Source organism: Antedon bifida, chromosome 5 (genome assembly GCF_963402885.1).
Source record: "Antedon bifida chromosome 5, ecAntBifi1.1, whole genome shotgun sequence".
NCBI classification, from domain to species: domain Eukaryota; kingdom Metazoa; phylum Echinodermata; class Crinoidea; order Comatulida; family Antedonidae; genus Antedon; species Antedon bifida.
In genome coordinates, this window is record NC_136230.1 from 2,804,002 (window position 1) to 2,826,011 (window position 22,010).

At 36.2% G+C, this 22,010-nt stretch overlaps 2 protein-coding genes across 2 annotated transcripts in view; both read left to right on the forward strand.

Moving 5' to 3' along the window:
- Window positions 1-22,010, forward strand: part of LOC144842895 (large ribosomal subunit protein uL2) — a 174,235-nt gene that overhangs the window by 26,983 nt on the left and 125,242 nt on the right. The window lies entirely within an intron of this gene.
- On the forward strand, window positions 338-16,647 carry LOC144842319 (chordin-like protein 1). The gene is made up of 11 exons (XM_078698757.1): window positions 338-391; window positions 4,529-4,623; window positions 5,806-6,006; window positions 6,727-6,890; window positions 7,104-7,203; window positions 9,660-9,824; window positions 11,319-11,416; window positions 12,131-12,233; window positions 13,151-13,357; window positions 14,457-14,561; window positions 15,100-16,647. The coding sequence occupies exons 2-11, from the start codon at window positions 4,542-4,544 to the stop codon at window positions 15,282-15,284; spliced, it is 1,410 nt and encodes a 469-aa protein (XP_078554883.1). The 5' UTR covers window positions 338-391; window positions 4,529-4,541; the 3' UTR covers window positions 15,285-16,647.

The following is a 22,010-nucleotide window of genomic DNA, read 5'->3' on the forward strand; positions in this document are numbered from 1 at the left end:
TATTAATCTCTGCTACGCGCTTTATCTTACCTGTTCGAACTGTACCGTAATGCATATTAAACTAACTCCAACTATACGACTTTTTATTATTACTTTACGATTACTGATATCTGATAATAAAACGCCTTTTCTCACCGTTTTCTCACCATACCTACCAACCTAAAACTATCTAACTAATTATCAATTTAAATTCAAATCGTTCACTGATATTAATTATTTTTAGAGTAATCAATTAAATACGTTACAACATAGTGGGCGTGTCTAGTGGGTTTGATATAAAAGGCGACGGTTGGTTGAGCGACGACACAGTCACTAGACGACCGACCGCTTGGTGGTGTACAACGAATTGTCTCTGGATTTTTATATCGAGGAGGATCAGATATAACACAATGTAAGTACACGGTGTATTTCATTTATAAATAACAGTAACTTTCTTTCCTTATAGGAGCATTGCCTAGGACATTTATTATACATATTTTTACAGTTACATTTAATTTAATTAACTTTTTGTTCTTGTTGTCTAATAAGAGTGATAGTGTTAGGCTACTATGTAGGAATCAAAGTTCTTATCCAATTCGGATTCCTATCGTCTTATGTTTCTGTTTAGTTTTGCAATTTAAAAAAAATGTATTGTGATTTTGACAAAACAATTAATAAAGATCGGATCGAATGGATTGTAAAACATGAGAGCCAATTTAAACTCTCTTGTTACTAAAATAATTGTGTTTTTTAGATTAATTAAAATAACATTAGTGCCTATCTATCCATCATAATTTTACATCACAACTCAAACTTTTGCTTTTATCAATTTTTTAATGAGGATATTTTCCTTAGAAATAGTGGAAAATAACATTTTTTTTAGGTTAATGAATATTTTAAGTAATTAAAATTAAAAGATTGGGAGGAACTATATTTAACAATTTATATTTTACGTAACTATACTGTTTTTATTTTTAGTCAAAGTAGTAAAGTTGTATTTTCATTTTAAATAAAAAACTGATAAGCAAATTTAAAATGTATAAATATCCGGCATCTGAAAACAACAAAAGTACAATTTCTATTAATTTTACATTTCTATCATATTTATACAGTAATGACATGAAATATACAATTTCAAAATCCAAATGAATGCATACAGATTTTGCAGGTAGACGATTCATTTTTGGGAGTACAATTATTTTTCACTCCTCACAAATATCTCAATTTAACCAGAAATGGTCGTTAAACCCTCTGTGAAGATATTGTTTAACATTCACTAAAAATACATCGATGCCAAATTTCCTAAGCTCTGTTTACACTATCAAACTTTATGTGAAAATGTGATGTGCCCATATATGGACACGATGATATCATATCACTACCATGTTTGGCCACATCACATTTTTTTGTCAAACTAGTTTGATAGTGTAGAGAGAGCTTTAGAATTTACCCGTTGTTTCTGCAGCTCTGCTTGGAAAGAACCTATTTCATTTCATTATCTATTCGGTGTATTTCAGAATATACAGAACACAAAAAACTGTCCAATCTAAGTGAACTTAATCACTGTATCTAAGCCGGTTGACCAAACCCCAAAGTCAGTTTACACATAAAATACATGATGTTGCCGTCGTCAGACTGTCAACGGACATAACGCAGACAGCATTATACAAAACGCTTGTAAACAGCACTGGACGCATTGTGTACAGGCGACGCGTTGATAACAAACACTTAAGATGAAGTGGCTACATTACAAAAGCCACGCCGATAATGATACTGTGATTACATGCGTGATTTAATTAAACGAGGATAGTACATCATAACAATACTGTCTAACGCCTCATGCGGTGTCCGTTTTGGCTAGGCTAGAGTTCACCTAGACTTGCTTGCGCCTTTTTTTTAAGCAATTGGTAATGCAGCCTATAATTTGGCGACTGCTCTTGCCGTCTAATGCATAACAATTGTCCAACTTTTAAATTCCTATACTATTTGGCGCTCTAACCATTAACTACTACTACTACTACTACTACTACAACAAAGCATAAACAGTTTTCTTTAAACGTTTGATCGACAAGCCACAGTGACACTGGTTAATAAAATTAAAGCATTTATTTGTTTTACTATACTTATATAGTAGTTTCTGTCAAGCATGTCAAATATAAACGTCACTGTCTCATTAAGTTAAGTGTGGTCTTTTCCACGTATGTGTGCTAATTAATTGCTGACACTGGTTAATAAAATTAAAGCATTTTATTTTTACTATATATACTTATATAGAGGCTTCTGTCAAACATGTCAAATATAAACGTCACTGTCCCTTTAAGTTAAGTGGTATTTTCCACGTATGTGTGCTAATTAATTGCTGATATTACATAGTTGTTATGTTATTTAACACAATTTATATAGAAAACCGGTATCAAAAACGCCACTGTCCCTTTAATTCAGAATAACCTGTTGACTGTGTAACCGAGTACCGTATTTAACGCATGCGTACTAGATAGTAAGTATAAAAGTATGAGTGATATTTATATTCTCGTTTAAGTTTATGTTAAAATTTAATTATAAAAACTTTTGCCGAATTTTTTAGTAGGTTTATCGACAAAATTAGTCGCCTTTAAGTAATGCGTGTTTCCCACTAGCGACGTAACGCAACGCAGGGGATTTGACCAATCACAAGCGATGAATTATTCAACCTGTCGCTTGTCATTGGTCAACTTGCTTGCGTTGCACCTACGTCGTTGCGTTGCGTCCTAGTGGGAACCAAGCTTAAGTTACTTAATTATTTCACGCATGCGTGTTTACTCCAAAATGTGAAATGCAAATTACATGTCATATTGACCGCTTTTACATATTCTGGTTAAAATGTAATTAACTTTCAGCCGCCAGGGTAAAAATCTCGTCCCCATGGACTACAATCTATGATTTAACTAAATGTCTCGATGTGTTCTCTGTCATATAAGTTGCGTGACAAAATAAAAATACGCCGCGCGTGCGTGTCAGTAGAAATCCAAAAGGTGCCTTTTAAGGATTACGGCGCCCCGTAGTCAAGAGTAGGAAACATCAAAATATAAGCGAAATTCCAAAATTCCACTTGTATCGAGAAACGAAAGATGTCATTTAAAAGTGATAGTAACTGCTGAAAGTTGCACCCCATTATCCAGAGATGGCATATCTATCAAGTAACATTTCTGTAATACGGTGGTGTCACATTATGATGTGTATGATAAAGTTATAGTTAGTCTAGGCTTACAGCGTAACATGTGATATATATGACACTGTATTACAGAATTTGCCTATGATACTGGGAAAATTATTACTGGTCACATCGAAACAGTAATTAGAAGAACCAAATCAATTATTTTGATATTGGTGATACAGTCTTTCTTCTTAGGACTTTTATCCAATCATAATGTTTGAAATGGAACGCGCACTTCGTCACATTTCCATACACTAATTATTACACATGTATGTGCTCTCACGCCCTTCATATCCGTGTCAGTTTCATTATAAAAAATTAATTCGTAGATGAAAAACATACATTTTGGTAAGGGAATCTTTCATTTCTACTGAATTATATCAGTTTATGACGTCAAAAATATTGGTCAACATTCCGAGCGACGTATCCGTCTCTCAGTGGTTTTCTTTTCGTGCGAGTACCATGGTAACCTGACGCGTTACTACAAGCGACAACCGCTTGTGACGTGCCACGTGAAACTTAACGCCTTCTTTTTTGCTCATTTTTTATATTTTGACAAAAGATGTCAAAATGAATCAATCTTTCACACTTAATAAATCATATGCAGTATCGTTGTAGACATAGCTCGTGGCTGCTTTAATAGCTTTACGTAGCGACAAGACAATTTAACAATCTGGGCACGCGCTACCAAAACCAGTGAACCGTTAAATGGATTAATGAATATTCATTAATTTGTTGTGAGATCGAGACGCGATAGACGACAGTGATTAATGATAATGAATTCGATCGGCCAAGTGACCAGTCGGGCTGTAAGTCCATCGTTCGGTCACTTTCATAGTAAAGTTAGGCAATCGATATGTCAATATTGGTTCCCATACCATCAGTGCAGTTAATGTCCGTGCCAATCAAACAATCATCAGTCAGTCGGTCAGTAGGTCAGTAGGCCTGCAATTTTTATATTAATGTTAATATTAAAGATATATTGTCTCCCTGAAAAAATTATTTTGTTGAATATGCCATTTTAATGTCACATAATAGTTATTCACTTTGATAAAAAATTGGATCAACAAAAAAATATTTACCTGAAAAAACCACTGTAATTTAAAGCAAAAAATAGTCAATTTGGTTGGCAGTTAATGGGTTTTTGGTTGAATTTACCCATTAATGAAAACATTTTTTTTTTCTACGAAAGTGATTAACTTTTTTGAAACTAAAAGATAACCTATTCAAAGTCTTATTTAATTAATTCTCATTGTTCATGTTTTTGGGAGACAATACATCTTTACTAGTAAAACAATTGTAATATTTAGAAACGTATAAAAACTATTCGAATCACGATAATATCATTTATTTCAGTGTTTAACAAAAGATGGATATTTTATCGACATACGTACAGTTGCTAATATGCATCGTCATCAATGGCAAGGTACTGTCACATAACCACGCAAAAGGTAAGCATTAAGTGTGCTATTATAGGTACGGCCGCCGGAAGAACTAACTTCACAGTATGACCCCTATAAAGCATGGTTCCAACTATTGCGTAATCACAAGTGGGAACCGACGACGAAATAGTGCTGCAAACAACAACAGGTTTGATTTCACGCAGGCGGGGGCAAACACAATGATTGGAAGGGCATTTTCTTACGTTGCGTAGATTGCGTTACGTTGCCTCGCTAGTGGGAACCAAGCTTTAAGGAGATACCTTCAGAGAATCCAATAAAGTGTCCCTTTATGGATTGGCCATAGTGTTAAAACATCATAAATATATATTCTCGTGCTCATTTTCACGAAAAGTTTCCCGAAAGTGATGTGCCCAAATATGGTAGTCATTATGATGTCATCGTGTCTATTATATGGGCACATCACAATTGTTTGTCATATAAAGTTTGATAGTGTGGACAGAGCTTTCAAACCACGAAATAGACGGAAATCATGCAGAAGTACTCGGTAACCATTAGATGACGTCATAGACAAATGTCATATTTACGTCATCAAACGCTAAGCACTCTTGATCCAACGAAACACCATTGTTTCTCCTGGGAAGATATTTATCAAAATTTACAATTACTTATCTACGATTCATTATCTCGAAATTTTAGTAAAATAAACCTTTCATTGTTTAATTGTAAGCACATTTTGATCCATAGATCTAAAACGCGTTTGTGAAACTACGAAACGTAAAAGTAAACGAATTGCAATGAAACGCATTTTGATCCCAAATATCAAAAGTCAATTGAACTTACATGAGAAAAATCCAATGATCTTTGATCCGTAATAGGGGCCTATATTACTAGATAGAATCGGCGTTTTAATCGGTTTCTTAAAAACATAAACCACCGATCTATTTATAAAGATTTTTCAGTTGAGTCGTCTGACAGACTAAAAGTTGTCCGACTAGCTAATTTTATTTCTCTCACGTGTGACAAAATGCATTGGTTGTACTTGCCCAAGAGCTGAAGTATTATACGCATGAAACACCATATGTGCCAAAATATATGTTACTATATTAAGTCGAAACACAGTCTAGTACTATAGAGCCTATATCATTAGCATTGGTATAAAAGAAACCTATTCATTGGTATGCAAAGTTATGATAATATAATTTATGTTCTATAAATGGTCACTTATTTTAGGAGTGTGTAGTATGGGTCGGGATACGTATTCTGTGGGATCCAGTTGGCATCCGTACTTCGTACAAAGTGGTTTAGATTACTGTACGTTATGCACGTGTTTGCAACAAGATGACGTCAGCTGTCAGCGTATACAATGCCCCGATGTGACGTCATGTGAGCGCGTAAAAAGTATCGCCGGTGAATGTTGCAAACAGTGCACAGGTGGGGTAACGGACTGCCTCTTGCAAGCTGAATATCACATTGATTCCTCACCCTCTTACTCCTCTCACACCCATCCTTCCTATACGCATTGCATATTTCGATGTGTTCGATATCTGCATTATTCCCTGTAAATGTACTGTAGTCGCCACCACCAATGCATGTTGCTTAAAACCTTAGGCTAATGATAGTTAAAAAGACAAGTGCACGTTGAAGAATGTTCACCCACTTAAAGCATAGCATCGTAGATACTACTCAGCTCTAGCATGAAAACCCTGTGTCACAAAAGTATGTAGTGCGAACCAACATATATTTATTTTTATTTATTCAACTTCTCAATAAAATGCATACAGAAAAAATAGATAAAACACACATTAGTGAATTGAAGGATAGGACCATGCAATAGGTGGTAAACACCTCTAAAACGGTAGGTCCCAATTGCACAATGAAAACGTATACAGTATATAATATTATAATATCAGTCTGTCGTAGACTTGATAGACCCAGTCTAGTCTACCAAACTTTACCAAATTATTGTTTGTAAACTCGAATCTTGCTCGAGTTGGCAAACTTACGTTTGCTATGGTATACTTTCTGTAGTTTGCCGAAGTTTGGCATGGTCTACACTAGCAGAATTGAGAACAATTTCTTGCTCGAATTTGCACATTTGTCGGTGTAGACTAGGCGGTGATGTAGGCTAATATACGATATTCCAATTTACAGATTCTGAAGAAAATTCAACGATGGGCAGTAGCCATTCGTCGATAGAAACAGCAGAAGAGTTGGAGTGTCGCCACGGCGAAAGTACATATCGTCAGGGCGAATCATTCACATTAGAAGCATACAGCACTGTACGACCCAACCAATGTACCCAGTGCACATGCGTGGTAATTATTAGTTATTATCAAACTTTCACTTATAACTTATACAGATCTGAATGCTTCTTCGATTACAAAATTTAACAAACCCAAACACTGGTCTTCAGACTGTACAACATAGACAACATCAACGTGTTTCAAAGTGAACCTATGCCTGTGAATCCGTCTGAAAATAACGTTTCATGTGAACCAACCATTATTTGATTTTGATTATTTTTGCAGGATGGACATATTGAATGCGCACTACGTAGATGTATTCCCGTACCTTGTAAGCAACCGTTGTACTTGCCAAATACATGTTGTCCAATATGCCGAATCAAAGGTGAGTTTATAAGGTTTATCGCAAATAGCTTGATTTCGTCATTGCACAATGCATGATGGGAAGGGTTTGGGAGCAAACGTCACGACGCGTACCTACAAACAACTAATCACGTACGTACGCGTCGTGCGTTTGCTCCCAAACCCTTCCCATAATGCGTCGCGCATTTGTGATAAACCTTATTGCTTGTTGTAGTAATGAGAAATTTAAAATGAACCTAATGTAAATCTATTGTTTTCGATTCCACGCGTGCGCTGAATCACTTTTCGACTCGACAGGCTCGTGTGAAGCGAAAGTTTGATTATTTCATCGCTTGTGATTGGTCAAATCACTTAAGCGCGGTTCCCACTAGGGACGCAACGTAATGCAAAGCAGCGACGTTTTGACGCAAAGTGCTGTATTGCGTAATCACAAGTGGGAACCGACGACGCAACAGTGCTGCAAACATCGCAGATTTGATTTCACGTAGGCCGGGGCGCTAGTGGGAACCACGCTTTACGTTGCGTTACGTACTTGCGTTGCGTCTCTGATGGAAACAAAGCTTTACCCGGTATATAGAAAACACAATCAATTAAAATTTGTTGTTGTAAGCTAAGGTGGCTTTTTTTTCGTTTTTCGTCTTATCCGAATACATTTTAAAATGGTTCTGATGATGCATCATTGATGTCTGATGTTTAATTTGAGTTTCTACGAATGTGCACAACATTCAAGAAGATCGCTTAAGGCAATCAAATATCTGTACATAATATGCATGAGATACATTCATCACTATTTGACATCTTACATTTCAATCTCGTGTTCACACATTAATGACAGGTCAAAATGGATGTCATGTTTTAAAGCAGACTTTCAAAATTACCGTTTATGTATTCTCAATTGATTAGTCTGGCTGCAGACAATAACGTTTCACCTGAGAACGATTTCATTTAAAGTAGAAGTAGACTGATAATGGAATGTGGATCCCTTAAACATCCATCATGGAACCAAGAAATCAGATTCGAGTGTAACAAATATGGTTAACATTACAGCAAGGGTTCGATTCTCATTCGCTCCAAGATTCTGGTGGTAGAACGAGTCTTCTTGGATAAGGATCGACTATAGACCATAGGTCCAGTGTACACATCTAGCACGTTAAAGAACCTAGTACATCCTTCTAACGAGTAGAGGGTTACCCCGGTATACTTGTATACACACAGCCACTGTCACACACACATACTGGGCACTGTGTGTTAGAGAATAGTAGCTTCCCAGTATAATTAATACATAAATAAATAATGTGAAAAGGATACAAACTCTGGTGTTCTTTTCCACAGGTTTAAATGGTTCCCACCACTAGGACGCGACGCAGGGACGTACAGCGCAAACGCAAGCGAGTTGACCAATGACAAGCGACAATTCGAATAATCCATCACTTTTGATAGTCAAATCAGTAAAGCTTGTTTCCACTATGATGCAACGCAAGATAGTTAACCAATGGCAAGCGACAGTTCGATGATCCATCGCGTTGTGATTGGACAACTGGCTTGCGTTGCGTCCTAGTGGGAATCAAGCTTAAATCATTACAGTAAATGTGAATTTAATTGATCATACATTTTATAGAATGCAGGTTTATACGTACGGTACCTTGCTAAATTCCAATTTTGCTTCGCATTTACAAGAAATAATGAAGTAAAGCTATACGCGCCTATTTTTATCGTCATAAATCTACATGTTGAGTATCATTTTCTCGCTATTATTAGAAACAAAATAAGTATATACTCTTCATTTATTTTAAATTTAAGAAAACTTAAATGTATGCAATATTGCAGACAGAAAGCTCTTCGTGCGCGTGATAAAAAACAACGTTCCGAAATAATACACTCCCATCGCGCGGGGGTGTCTATAATTAGTCACCATGCTCATCACGTGACCACCGACCATGGCGGTATAATTAACGGAGAACTGATTACCCGACGGAATGGTCAACACTTTATATTTTTTTATGTGAGGAAAAGTTGGTTGTTCAGCAATCACACGAGACGAGACGTCACGACTGCGGCAATGTTGGGTGTTGTCCGAAGATATTTTAAGAAACGTAATTTCGTAATTACATCCCGCGTTGTCTCTTGCCATTCCTAAAGCTCTATCTACACTATCAAACTTTATGTGACAAAAACAAAGGTGATGTGCCCATATATGGACAAGATGATATCATATCGCAACCATATTTTGGCATACCACTACCATATTTATGCACATCACACTTTTTTTTTGTCAAACTAGTTTGATAATGTAGACAGAGCTTACAAATATTGATTATTAATATTTGATATCGCGCAGGCGGGGGCAAACACAATTATTGGAAGGGCATACGTTTCGTAGGTTGCGTTACGTTGCTTTACTAGTGGGAACCAAGCTTTACTATTACACACCTGAATAACATTCATTTCATCATATATTCTCTTTTTTTTTTGCTCCAGAAGTGGAAGAATCTCAACGAGGGAATAATGACTCGACTCAACAATCTGGTACACCATCACTAGCTCACAATGCTGAGATACAAAATTCAGAATTAGAAACCCGTCCAACAATAATATTAGAAGATACTGAAGAAAAGGACCGACCAATGAACGTATCCGGTGGATGTGAGTAATAAAACACATACAATATACGATTTTATATAACACCTAAATAAATTTCTGTCATTTGATTGGACGATTGTGGGTCACATGGCGTGGAATAGTACGCACTATTGAATGGTTGTTCAATAGTAATTTTTTTTTCTATCTATTGCGTGCGAAAAAAAAATTGTTTTCATCATAACAATTTAACCTTTCATCATTCACCTCATGCCATTATTTGTACCATTACACTCATAAACATTCATTATTTGTATACTATAGCATATATTAGGTTTTAATAATTATATTTTAATGTATCAAAAAAATGTGTTGCCGGAACCTGTTCATAACACGACATTAAAATTCATGTATGAACGGTTCAGTTTGGGAGACTGGCATTCGTCTAACAAAACACACTTCATACAAATAAGCGCGTATCATAAGAAGGGTGTATTAACACAGCCTTATGCCTTAGTGTCCATCACAACTAGAAACCCCGGTCCCCGCAGGGATCTGGTTTATGATAAAAACTGACAATCCATAATGATTTCGTCATTTACCTTTCGATACAATATTCCAAATGACTGTTGTGTTGTTTTTACTGTATTAACATTGTAATCTTTTATGAGAATAATTCGATAAAATACAATATGTTTTTTTAAATTAAGATTTAAGAATACTAAATTGACAGGTGGTAAGAAGGATTACTTTAATAAGTTCATGACATTAAATAATTGTTTAAAAGCAACTAGAACCCGATTAAGTACAAACATAATAATTACTACTTTCGTTTTTAAGTCCACTTATAACAACACTTTCATCGGGTCCGCACGTACTTAACCGCGATACATTTACGTGATACGTACGTAATCAGCAATTACCAAGAATAATTTAATATTATTTTTAAAATAATTAGCAACAATTATATACGTAGCACATGAGCTCTACATGTAGAGGCCTAAACGCAACCTAAAAATATTAGAAAAAAATAACCGTAACAAATATCAATAGGCCTAACATTAGAACTCTTCCTCTAAGTGGAAACCAACATTTTCGTGAAACGAAAGAGTCCTTAAGCTCTCTACAATATCAAACTTTATGTGACCAAAAAAAATGTGATGAGCCCATATATAGACATGATGACGTCAAATCACTGCCATATTTGGGTACATCACTACCATATTTTGGCACATCACACTTTTTTTGTCAAACTAATTTGATAGTGTAAACAGAGCTTTAGACGTTGATTAGGTTAATACTATTGTCAACCGTACTTAGTGGGCACCCATATTAAGGGGACACTTTATTGGGTCCCTACGATGTCTCCTTAATAGAGGTTTTACTGTATATCGCAATCTATTAGTTTCAATTACGAATGGAACGCACGGTAATTTGTATTAAAAAAACAACTTAAAACAATGATTACACAGTTAGTGTTTCTGAAGCTATACAAGAATCCATGCTTTACTATACCATTTCTAACACATAATTGTTATCTTTCAATTAATTGTATTCCAGCTTGTAAAACAGATAATGGCTTATACATACATGGCCAAAGATGGCACCCTAATGTGTATCCATTTGGAGTAATGGACTGCGTCGTATGTCATTGTATAGTAAGTTGCCAATCTAACATTTCTTCTTCTTCTTTATTGCCGGCAGATAGTCTGATGACTTTCCCGCCTCGGCCGCTTTGCTTATATCTCGGATTGCTTTCCTCCAGTCCTGTCTGTTTTCTGCTATTCTCCGAATCGTTTCTATATCTTTTATGCTGTTGATCCTAGGGGGTAGTGCAGTTGATGATTGTCTATGAAGGGTGATCAGGTCGTTCGATAGAGTTACCGGTAGTGTGGATCGTGGTTGTTGCTTACAGTTTTCAAAATAGTAGTTTATTGCTTTATTGGCTGGGACTTCCTTTTGCAATCTAACATTTACTGCGCAATATGTCGTGTACGTATAACCATTTGATCAGTGTTGTTATATTGATGATTGGCTACCAGTAGGGTGCAACGCGCAGGACGTAGACGTAACGCAAGGGAACTGACCAATCAAAAGCGATAATCCAGAGGCTTGTGATTGGTCAAACTACTTGCGTTTCACTTAAACACTTGTTTTAGGGGGAACCAAGTCACCCTCATTATTAAGCTTTGTCACACTATCAAACTTTATTTGACAAAACAATTTTGTTAGTGATATGCTTAAATGTGGTAGTGATATGACATCATCATGTCCATATATGGTCACATCACATTTTGTTGTCACATAAAGTTTGATAGTGTAGACAGAGCTTTAATCATTGTGCTATATATAATGAATATATTTTTTTTAAGAACGGTGAGATGAACTGCACTCCTGTGGTTTGCAAGAAGAATGAGGACTTACCGTGTAGCTTTCCGGTGGCGGTCACAGGACACTGTTGTCCGACATGCCCAGGTATAGTGTTTAATCACATGACTTAAGCGTGGTTCCCACTAGCGACGCAACGTAACGCAACGCAGAGACGTTTTGACGTAAAATGCTGTATTGAACCGACGACGCAACAATGCCGCAAATATCGCAGATTTGATTTCACGCAGGCGGGGGCAAACACCCTTATTAGAAGGGCATTTGCTTACGTTGCGTAGATGGCGTTACGTTGCGTCGCTCGTGAGAACCAAGCTTTAATAGTGTTTGGCAATATAAGTATATTCCTAATGCCTTGAAAGGCTAACCTGAATTAGGTCAATTAAATGCCAATCCTGTTAAATGGCAAATCGAATTTTAATGCCTTTGTGACTAGCCGTTAGGGGGAATTATTTATAATTACATTTAGTAGCATTACCGAACAGTACAACTTTCAACGTTCAAGCCGTTGAATTCAATTAATTACGCTTTGACATTTCAACTTTTCGTAGGCCTACATTCATCAATCATGTCATTTTTGGGAACCGGTTGCACTGGGTTCAGTAGCATTAGAAATATCGTTATTTAATTGCTGAATGTTTCGTGAAAAGGCTGTCACTGGAATTCCTAGTAACGGCAATTATTTCTGTAGTAAAAAACATCTGTTTAACATAGGCCTTGTTTTACATGACATTCGCAAGGGGACTTGGACATCAGTTCTAACTTTATATTCACAAGACAATTAGCCTGTTCAGACTTAGTTACCTACCCGGGTAATTGGCCCCTGACCCGGGTAAGTAACTAAGACTAAACAGACCCAATGAATACGGCTTACATTATCTAATTTTATCTTCAACATTTTAAGCGCATTAACTTGTATTAATAGCACACTACAATACTACAATCCGGGTATATTATAATGCTAACAGTAGGCCCTAATAATAATTCATGTCTTTTTGTTATTGTAGATAGTAACAGGGTCCCGTTTTCTAACAGACCGTCAATAAAGGCAGAGCCGCCAATGTGCCTTCAGCAACGTGAAAATGTTGTCGTGTACTCCACTACGCCGGATAAAGAAAAGAGGAGTTCGGGAAAAGGTCAAGAGGTCAGTTACGTCATAGAAAGGATAGACAAGAAGACAGTGGGTTTGCACCAATGGATTTTGAATAATAATGGTAGGAACATAATTTTTACCCCAGAATATAGATGTTTAAGTAGAGAATTTGTTGATATCTAAAGGCCTAATGGTCACCTTTGTGCTTAATAGAGCATATAGCCAACGCTTGGTTCCCACTAGCGACGCAACGTAAGAAAATGCCTTTCCAATAATTGTGTTTTCCCCGCCTGCTTGAACTCAAACTCGCGATTTTTCAGCACTGTTGCGTCGTCGATTCTCATTTTTAGATTTTATGATTACGCACTACAGAAGTTTGCGTCAATACTTCGTTGCGTTGCGCGGTACGTTGCGTCGCTAGTGGGTCTGTCACGCGTTTGAATCCACGACTGTGCATACTTTTGCGAATTTGTTAAAAGCAGACATGTGATTTTAAATGAAGGTAAAGGGAACTGAGAAGTCAAGAGTATAATTAAAGCGACTCAATAGAACTGTTTGATCGCCCCGAGAGGAAATACTGCAACGTAAAAATCTCCCTGCTTAAACCGACAAGCTGGGCTAATTGCAATACGAGCAATAAAATGAAAACTTAATGTGTTTAAAGTTACGGTAACGGCCACAAGGCGTATTCACTAATCTTAAGTATCACCTCAACTCAGATAGTACGTTCTTCGGATACATTTATTTTATTTTATTATTTTCTTTACTTAAAATTGATAGTTTTTATTAATTATAACGTATATTATGTTCCTAAAAGAAGAATCTATCCAACAGTATTATATTAGATATAGACACAATTAATATACATTGCAAGAGGACTCCAACTGTATAACAAACTTTATAAACTGATATAAAGGATTTTTGGAGTGCCGATCTGACGATTACATATTTTCTATTTATCATTTTTACTTACACTATAATACTTGTTTTTATATGTATTAGGGTAGTCATAAAAACGAAAATTGCTCTTTGTGTTTTTCCCTCCATTTTTGCTTTATTTTAACTATTTTAACTTATCAATTAATCTCATGCAATTTGGAAATTGAAATCTTGTGTTTAGAGAACCCATTTTCATTTTTTACCAATTTCACGAAAAGGTTAACTTCATATCGAAGATGGGTTTATTGTTAATACGATAATCAAGTTCTTTTGTCCTTTAGGATCCATCAGGAGTTTTCAGATAATCGATATCACAATGAGAGAGTTTGCGGACCTTTTAACGAAACATCCAGATAAATACACAATTGAAGGCGCTACAACTAATCGTAAGTAAAGCTTAGTAAGCTACAGACAAACGTTTCTTGACAAACTCAAGCAAATTCCGAGTTTGTCAAGAAAACTTTCCAAAGTTTGCTAGTGTAGACCAGTTGACAAACTTCGGCAAACTGCGGAAAACTGCAGAAGTCTATACTAGTACAGTTTAGTATTGCAAACTCTAGCAAACTGTACGCTAAAAGACCAAAGTTGTTTGCAAACTCTTTTACTAATACCAATTTGGTTGCAATCATGCGAAGTATACACTAGTCTTTGGTACAGACGACCATATCCAATTTCTGCAGCTTTTTTTGGATCGTACGTGGAACGTACGTTCATATGAATAATAATACTAAACTAGATCATACGTTGTTAGATAAATCATGAAAACCGAACTTTCATATAGTTTATAAACAACCTGTCCTATTGGTATATAAGTACTATTGGCGTTGTTTCTGTTCTGATGATGAGAATAGTTTCTCGAAACATGTCACATTTTATGGCAGTTTGCCTATTCATTAAATGCCTCACTATCGTTGTATATTGCAGATAAACTAAGAAATCTTCTTAACAAAGAACAGAAGACTTTAAAAACCTGCGAAGGGAATTGCAAGAAGCAGGTTCGAAAGATCACAAAAGTTTTAAGACTACGAAAGGTAACTAGACAAGAAAATTGTCCTTACAATAAAACCAAAGCAAGACGAGTGAGGAAGTCTAAGTCTAGGCGCGGCTGAAAATCCCAACGAAAATACCAAAGACCACACCCAACTACGACGAAATACCGAAGAGCCAATACTGAGCGAAAGTTACCATTTCGGACTTTTAAAGTCAAACTCTTGATGTAGTCTTCTCATGTGCAGTAAATTCTATGTTAAAATATGGTTAGAAAATAACTATGCTATATAATAAGGTATAATATTAGCAGGCCTAATTTAAGAAGGCCCACTTGCTTACTGCAATCTGTATGATTGTGATCATTGAGGGCGGCAGAACATTGCATGGTGCTTAAAATGCGCTCATTTTAAATATATTATATCAAAACTGTACTCTTAGGCTATGCAATGTATGCCACTTTGTGTTCGACAAAAATAAAATATTAACAGTATTCTGGCGTAAGCTTCAGACGAAAATCCCACTGAATCTAAATTATGTGTTCAATATATGAATGGTTATAGGCTTTATGTGACTGTCACGTCATTCGCCGTGACGATTTATTTTGGAAAAAACAATTCGATGTCCGACCAGCTAGCCAAGCTAGCTGCCGATATTGTGTGCGTAAATCATATCAGAACATTTGTGTTTCTGGTTTGAAAAATGCGTAAACGTAAAAAACGATACGATGGCGTAATCGTCGTCACCATTCCAATGTGTTGCGTAACGTAACAAAATGACGTTACTCTAACGTAATTACGGTACGTCACCATTCCAATGCGTTGCTTAACGTAACAAAATGACGTTACTTTGGCGTAATTACGGTACGTCACCATTCCATTGCGTTGCTTACATTCCTGGTTCTTTCGTCGCTTATATCTAATTTTCATTCCATGCAAATATTTTGTACGTAATTTTTGTATTGTTTCTTAATTGCTAAATAGACGAAATAGTATATATGTCATTGTATTCCAAGGAATTAAAATATACTGTCAAGCTGCAAAATGCGGTGTTAAATTAAATGTACTTAAAATGTATGGGGACTCTAACAATAATAATGATAATAATATTGCACAATTGTACATTTTTGTACATTGTTAGGTACCTGTATATTATCATTCCACGTTGTCTAAAACCCCTTTCACATGATCGCCTAGCAAAACTTTCGAGTTTACATACACCATACAAACGCCGATGTTAACGCCGTGGGGTGTGTAAACTCCAGTTTTGCTAGGCTAGGCTAGAAAGTGGTATAACACTATCTTTCAGATTACCCCTCCATTTCCTATTTCTTACCTGGAGCAGTGTGTAATTAGAAACTTATTAATGTTTACAAAGACTAAACTTATATTTGTTAGTATAATCCTACATAAATAACATTAATAAGGCATTATTTGTATGTAATTTGTGAATGATTCCATATTTGTAAAATATGATTCGTTGTAAATAAGCTAAATACATATATTAACTGAGAACAGGTTTTAGCAATGTGTTGTTATTTCATAGTATGATCGATTCCTTTCCAGACTGGACGGTTGCATTCGATTGAATGTAACAAAAAGACAACTTAAGCTTGGTTCCCACTAGGACGTAACGCAAGGACGTAACGCAAGGACGTAACGCTATGCAAAGTGATTAGACGTACTAATCTCAAGCGATGGTTTATTCGAATAGTGTGTGTGATTGGTAAACTCGCTTGCGTTGCATCTACGTCCTTGCGTTACGTCCTAGTGGAAACCAAGATTAATAATTAATGACGCACGACTGACAGACTGACTGTAACCTCCCTGCTTCATTTATTCGAATGCGGAATTAGTTAAGTTTTAAACGAGAAAAATATCTTAATGCCCTCAATGCGGAACATAAGAATATAGGCCTAGATGTTGAACAGCAATACACATAAACGGACACCTATCTTTCTACCATAAAGTTTCGACACAAATTATGATTTTTTCTGCACATGTACACCAACACAAGTAAACATCTCAACTACTTTATAAAGTTACGATATACCAATTAAGCTTCGTTCCCACTGAACACGCAATGCGATTTGACCAATTTAAGCTCTGTCTACACTATCAAACTAGTTTGACCAAAAAAGTGTTTGTCACATCATGGGGAAATAAGTTAACTTATTTCTCCATGGTCACATGAAGTTTGATAGTGGAGACAGAGCTTTAAGCGATGGAATATTCGAACTTTCATGTCATTGGTCCAACTGGCTTGCATTGCGTCTACGTCTTTGCGTTGCGTCTCTAACTAGTGGGAACCAATATTTATCTCTTAAATAAAATAACAGGTTCCTATATACAACATTGTGGAAACAAACTAATTTCCACTCTAAAGCTCTGTCTACACTATCAAACTTTATGTGATAACAAAATGTGATGTGCCCATATATAGACACGATGATGTCATATCACTGCCATATTTGAGCATATCACTACCATATTTGGGCACATCACGCTTTTTGTGTCAAACTAATTTGATAGTGTAGACAGAGCTTAAAATAAGCATTTCATAAATTTCATGTTGGCGAGTATAAAAGCGCGAAAAAGAATCTCGGAATGTCAGTTTGATTGGCAAAACCACATTGGTATGTTAAAATCTGGGGTTGAATTATAAGCACAAAGGAGAGAATTAATTCGCAAGTTTAAACAAAATCCCGTCTAAAAACGCTAGAACTGTGTCCAAGACAGAGAGATCTTTTTTCTTAACGACATGTTAATGAGAGCGAGATTTAGCCCTCGGATTGGTGCCAATTATACTCAAAAGCACCGACATTTTTTAAGATTACCTAAAGTACCATTATACAGTGCGGTTATTTGATAACCAGCAGCTCTTAAAACGACGTTAGCTTTCTATCGCCTAGTTGTAGCGCTCGAAAGATAATTAAAACGGTTACTTATTATTATCCATCGGAATACGTTTCAACAGTTATTTTTAAACACATTATTATACGACCGCTTTTCATTCATTACTGTACATTTCTATAGGGCCTAGTACTAGTAAAGCTTGGTTCTCACTAGCGACGCAACGCAAGGACGTAACGCAAGGTAAGTGAGTTGACCAATCACAAGCGATGGATTATTCAAACTGTCGCTTGTCATTAGTCAACACGCTTGCGTTGCGGGTACGTCCTTGTGTTGCGTCGCTAGTGGGAACCACGCTTTAGTTGGACGTGTTAACGGTTCCGTATACATCCGTACTAAATTAGCAATCTAGCTTTTTGGGATAATTGATATATTTTATTCTAGTCTTTCTGTTCACCATCTTCTAATGAAATATATTTCGGTTGGATAATACATACCACGCAATGTTTCAAATCAATTCATTTTGGCATGTCGATTTGCTATGACCGACAAAACTACGTCATTAGTTCATTGTGCGCATTGCGACACGTGTCCTCACCCTTCCCCCTCACGGAAGGTTTGATAGTACCAGGTCCAGGCCGCACACCGACGACACATCGGTTGACCTGACCTAGATAGGTCATCGGTCGTCGTAAAAGCTCCCATATCTCATGAGACTTGAGGCCACGACAATCACTGGCTCAGGCAGTATTTGACAATGACATAGAAAGGGGGAATCCTATACATGGCATGTGGGGAGTAAAGCGTGGTTCCCACTAGAACGCAACGCAGTGACGTTTTGACTTAATTAAAGTGATGTATTGCGTAATCACAAGTGGAAACCGACGACGCAACAGTACTGCAAAAATCGGAGGTTTGATTTCACGCAGGTGGAGGCAAACACAATTATTGGAAGGGCATATTCTTACGTTGAGTAGGTTGCGTTACGTTGCGTCGCTAGTGGGAACCAAGCTGTAACTAGGACGCTGCGTACCCCAAGTGTTCGGATTTCTTTTTAATTCATTCACAGCTCAATATCTATATATAGAATATATACAACAAGTGTATAATTGCGAACGCCCAAATGGTCGAATTTTAGTCACACATTGCAGATTTTACTATCCTTACTCCTACAACTTTTCGCACGTTTATAATCTTTTAGTCCCTCCCCCACAATACCTTTACACTACTGTGCGTTTCGCATGATATATTATGCATAAGCAAACCAAGGTAATCTAAATAATATTTGCCATTAATGGACACCGCGCGCCGCCGAGAATATGTACACAATTGTATTATTCTAAATGCAGTCTGTTGGTATTTGTCGCAGCCAGACATAAGATCAAAGGACTGTTACGAGTTCTATCTTGGTAAGGTGAGCTCAGTGTCCTGCAGTTAGATTGGTTAGTTTAGTTTTGTTCATTTCTGTACATCTTCTGTCGAAACTACCTGAAAGTTCTGAGCCAATCAAAAACAGGACAGGACAGTCAGCAGTTTATAAAATATTTAATTTTTGTTGAGTTTTAAAAAAATATATTGTAAAAATACTGTATTTAACAGCAGAAAGTATTTCAAGAAATATTTGTTAAAAATTGAAATTTTTGTTTTCAAGTTCGTGGAAATGCCTCTTAAAAACTGAATGTGTCTGTCGGCTAAATAATTAGCATGACGTCACAAACTTTGCCAGGTATGTCACCAGTAGCAATAACAATCACGTGATCATTGATTTATCTATCTAAGGGTTATTTTTATTGATATCTCCATGATCTGACATTTCCGCTGTCTAAGCTCATAAGATGCTAATTTGTCTTAAGGGATTGAAACTTTTCGACCAATTAAAGGCAATTGCACAACAATACGTGAAATAAAAAAAAATGGAGTTTTCACAAACCTAAAGCTCTGTCTACACTATCAAACTAGTTTGACAAAAAAAGTTTGATGTGCTCAAATATGGTATTGATGCGCCCAAATATGGTAGTGATATGACATCATCATGTCCATATATGGGCATATCACATGTTTTTGTCACATAAAGTTTCTATTCTAGTGTAGACGACGTGTCATTTGTTTGATTTACTCTTAAGCTCTGTCTACACTATCAATCTTTATGTGACAAAAACATGTGATGTGCCCATATATGGACATGATGATGTCATATCACTACCATATTTGGGAATACCACTACCATATTTATTGGGCACATCAAATTAGTTCGATAGTGTCTTTCACATCGCCTAGCAAAAGTCCGGAGTTTTGAATGGTGTGAAATTATAGGAGTATATTAATTTATTTTAAAACAAAATCCTTCAAAATGGAGAGAAGATGAGCAATAAATTCAGCCTACTGTACATACAATATACAATATGCAATATTTATGGGAGCCTAGAAATTATATATAGGTTTCCTTCCACACATACTATGTTTTATTAAATACTATCAAACGTGTTTATATAATTATTATTTTTATGTATTTTTTTTTATATGTGTGGAAAATATTTTATTGCATTAACGAATAAACGAATACAACAAAATACACTAATACAAAATGCAATATATATACATAATATATCCAAAATACTGTATACACTAATACCCCTTTCACACCAAAAGCAAGTTTTGGTGTGAAAGGCGTATAATACACAATATACACAAATTAAACTCTTGTCCTAACGAAGGATTATATACTTCTTCTTGCTGTTTTACTTTATCGTTTTGATTTAGCTTTTGCTTATTTTATTATATATCATTGAGATCCAGTCACTGATACCTACAGCAATTTAATTGGATTCATATGTGTATAGTTATATCAGGGAAGAGTGAAATTATTGTAGTTTTAATTTAGTTAACTAGCAGGTACCCGTCCAATGGACGGCAGTTGCATTGAAATTAGTCTAAAAACACATTTTTCGTACAAATTTGCCGTTTTAATATAAACTGTACTACTAGATAAAAGGGAATTAAAAGGTGCCCTAGCTCGAACGGCGGAAGTATCGGACGGTTTAGGAGGAGATAGAGAAACAATTTTTTACTTAGTGCTATTATATAGATAGTACTGTACCTTGTCGTCGTCGGAATGGTAGATACACGATTTGAATCCTAAAGCTTGATTCCCACAGCGACACAACGTAACGCAACCTACGCAACGTAAGAAAATACCCTTCCAATCATTGTGTTTTCCCCCGCCTGCGTGAAATCAAACCTGCGATTTTTTCAGCACTGTTGCGTCGTCGGTTCCCACTTCTTGTGATTACGCAATACATAACTTTGCGTCAATACGTCATTGCGTTGCGTTCTAGTGGGAACCACGCTTTAGTGCTATATAGATAGTAGGCCTACCAATGTCGTCGGAATGGTAGATACACCATTTGAATCCTAAGGGAGTTAGTGATTACATCATACTTCAGCATGCGTCCGTGATTTCGTAACGTCTAATTACTACTTTTAAAATAAAAAATAAAAATTTTAAAAAGTCTATAATAGTAGGTCTACATCTTGTTTGAACAACGTGTCGAGTTATAATATAAATCGTACACGTGGGTTAGAACACGTACTGTGTAAAGTCTGCTAATTAGTCGCTGTCGGGCTGCAGACCTCGCTAAAGGTATTAGACAGTCAAACCAGTGATTTTCGGATTATACATTATAAAAGAACACCTAATGATATGAACATTTTAAGCTAGGGGTGGCCCATGTTGTGGGCGTAAAAGATTATTTTTATTTTCATTGACGGAACTGGTAATCAGTTTTGTATCATAATTATATGAATATTGGGAGAGAAACGGAGATTTCGCAAGCATTTCACCCGATACACGAGAGGTATTGTTAAAAGCACAATATCGCGTCTGACAGCAAACTTAACCCAAGAATGCTGCAGGCCTATAACCAAATTTCTTGATACTGAACCGTACGAGACCGGGCTCAACATTTTACTGTAAAAACACGCGTATATATCATATCA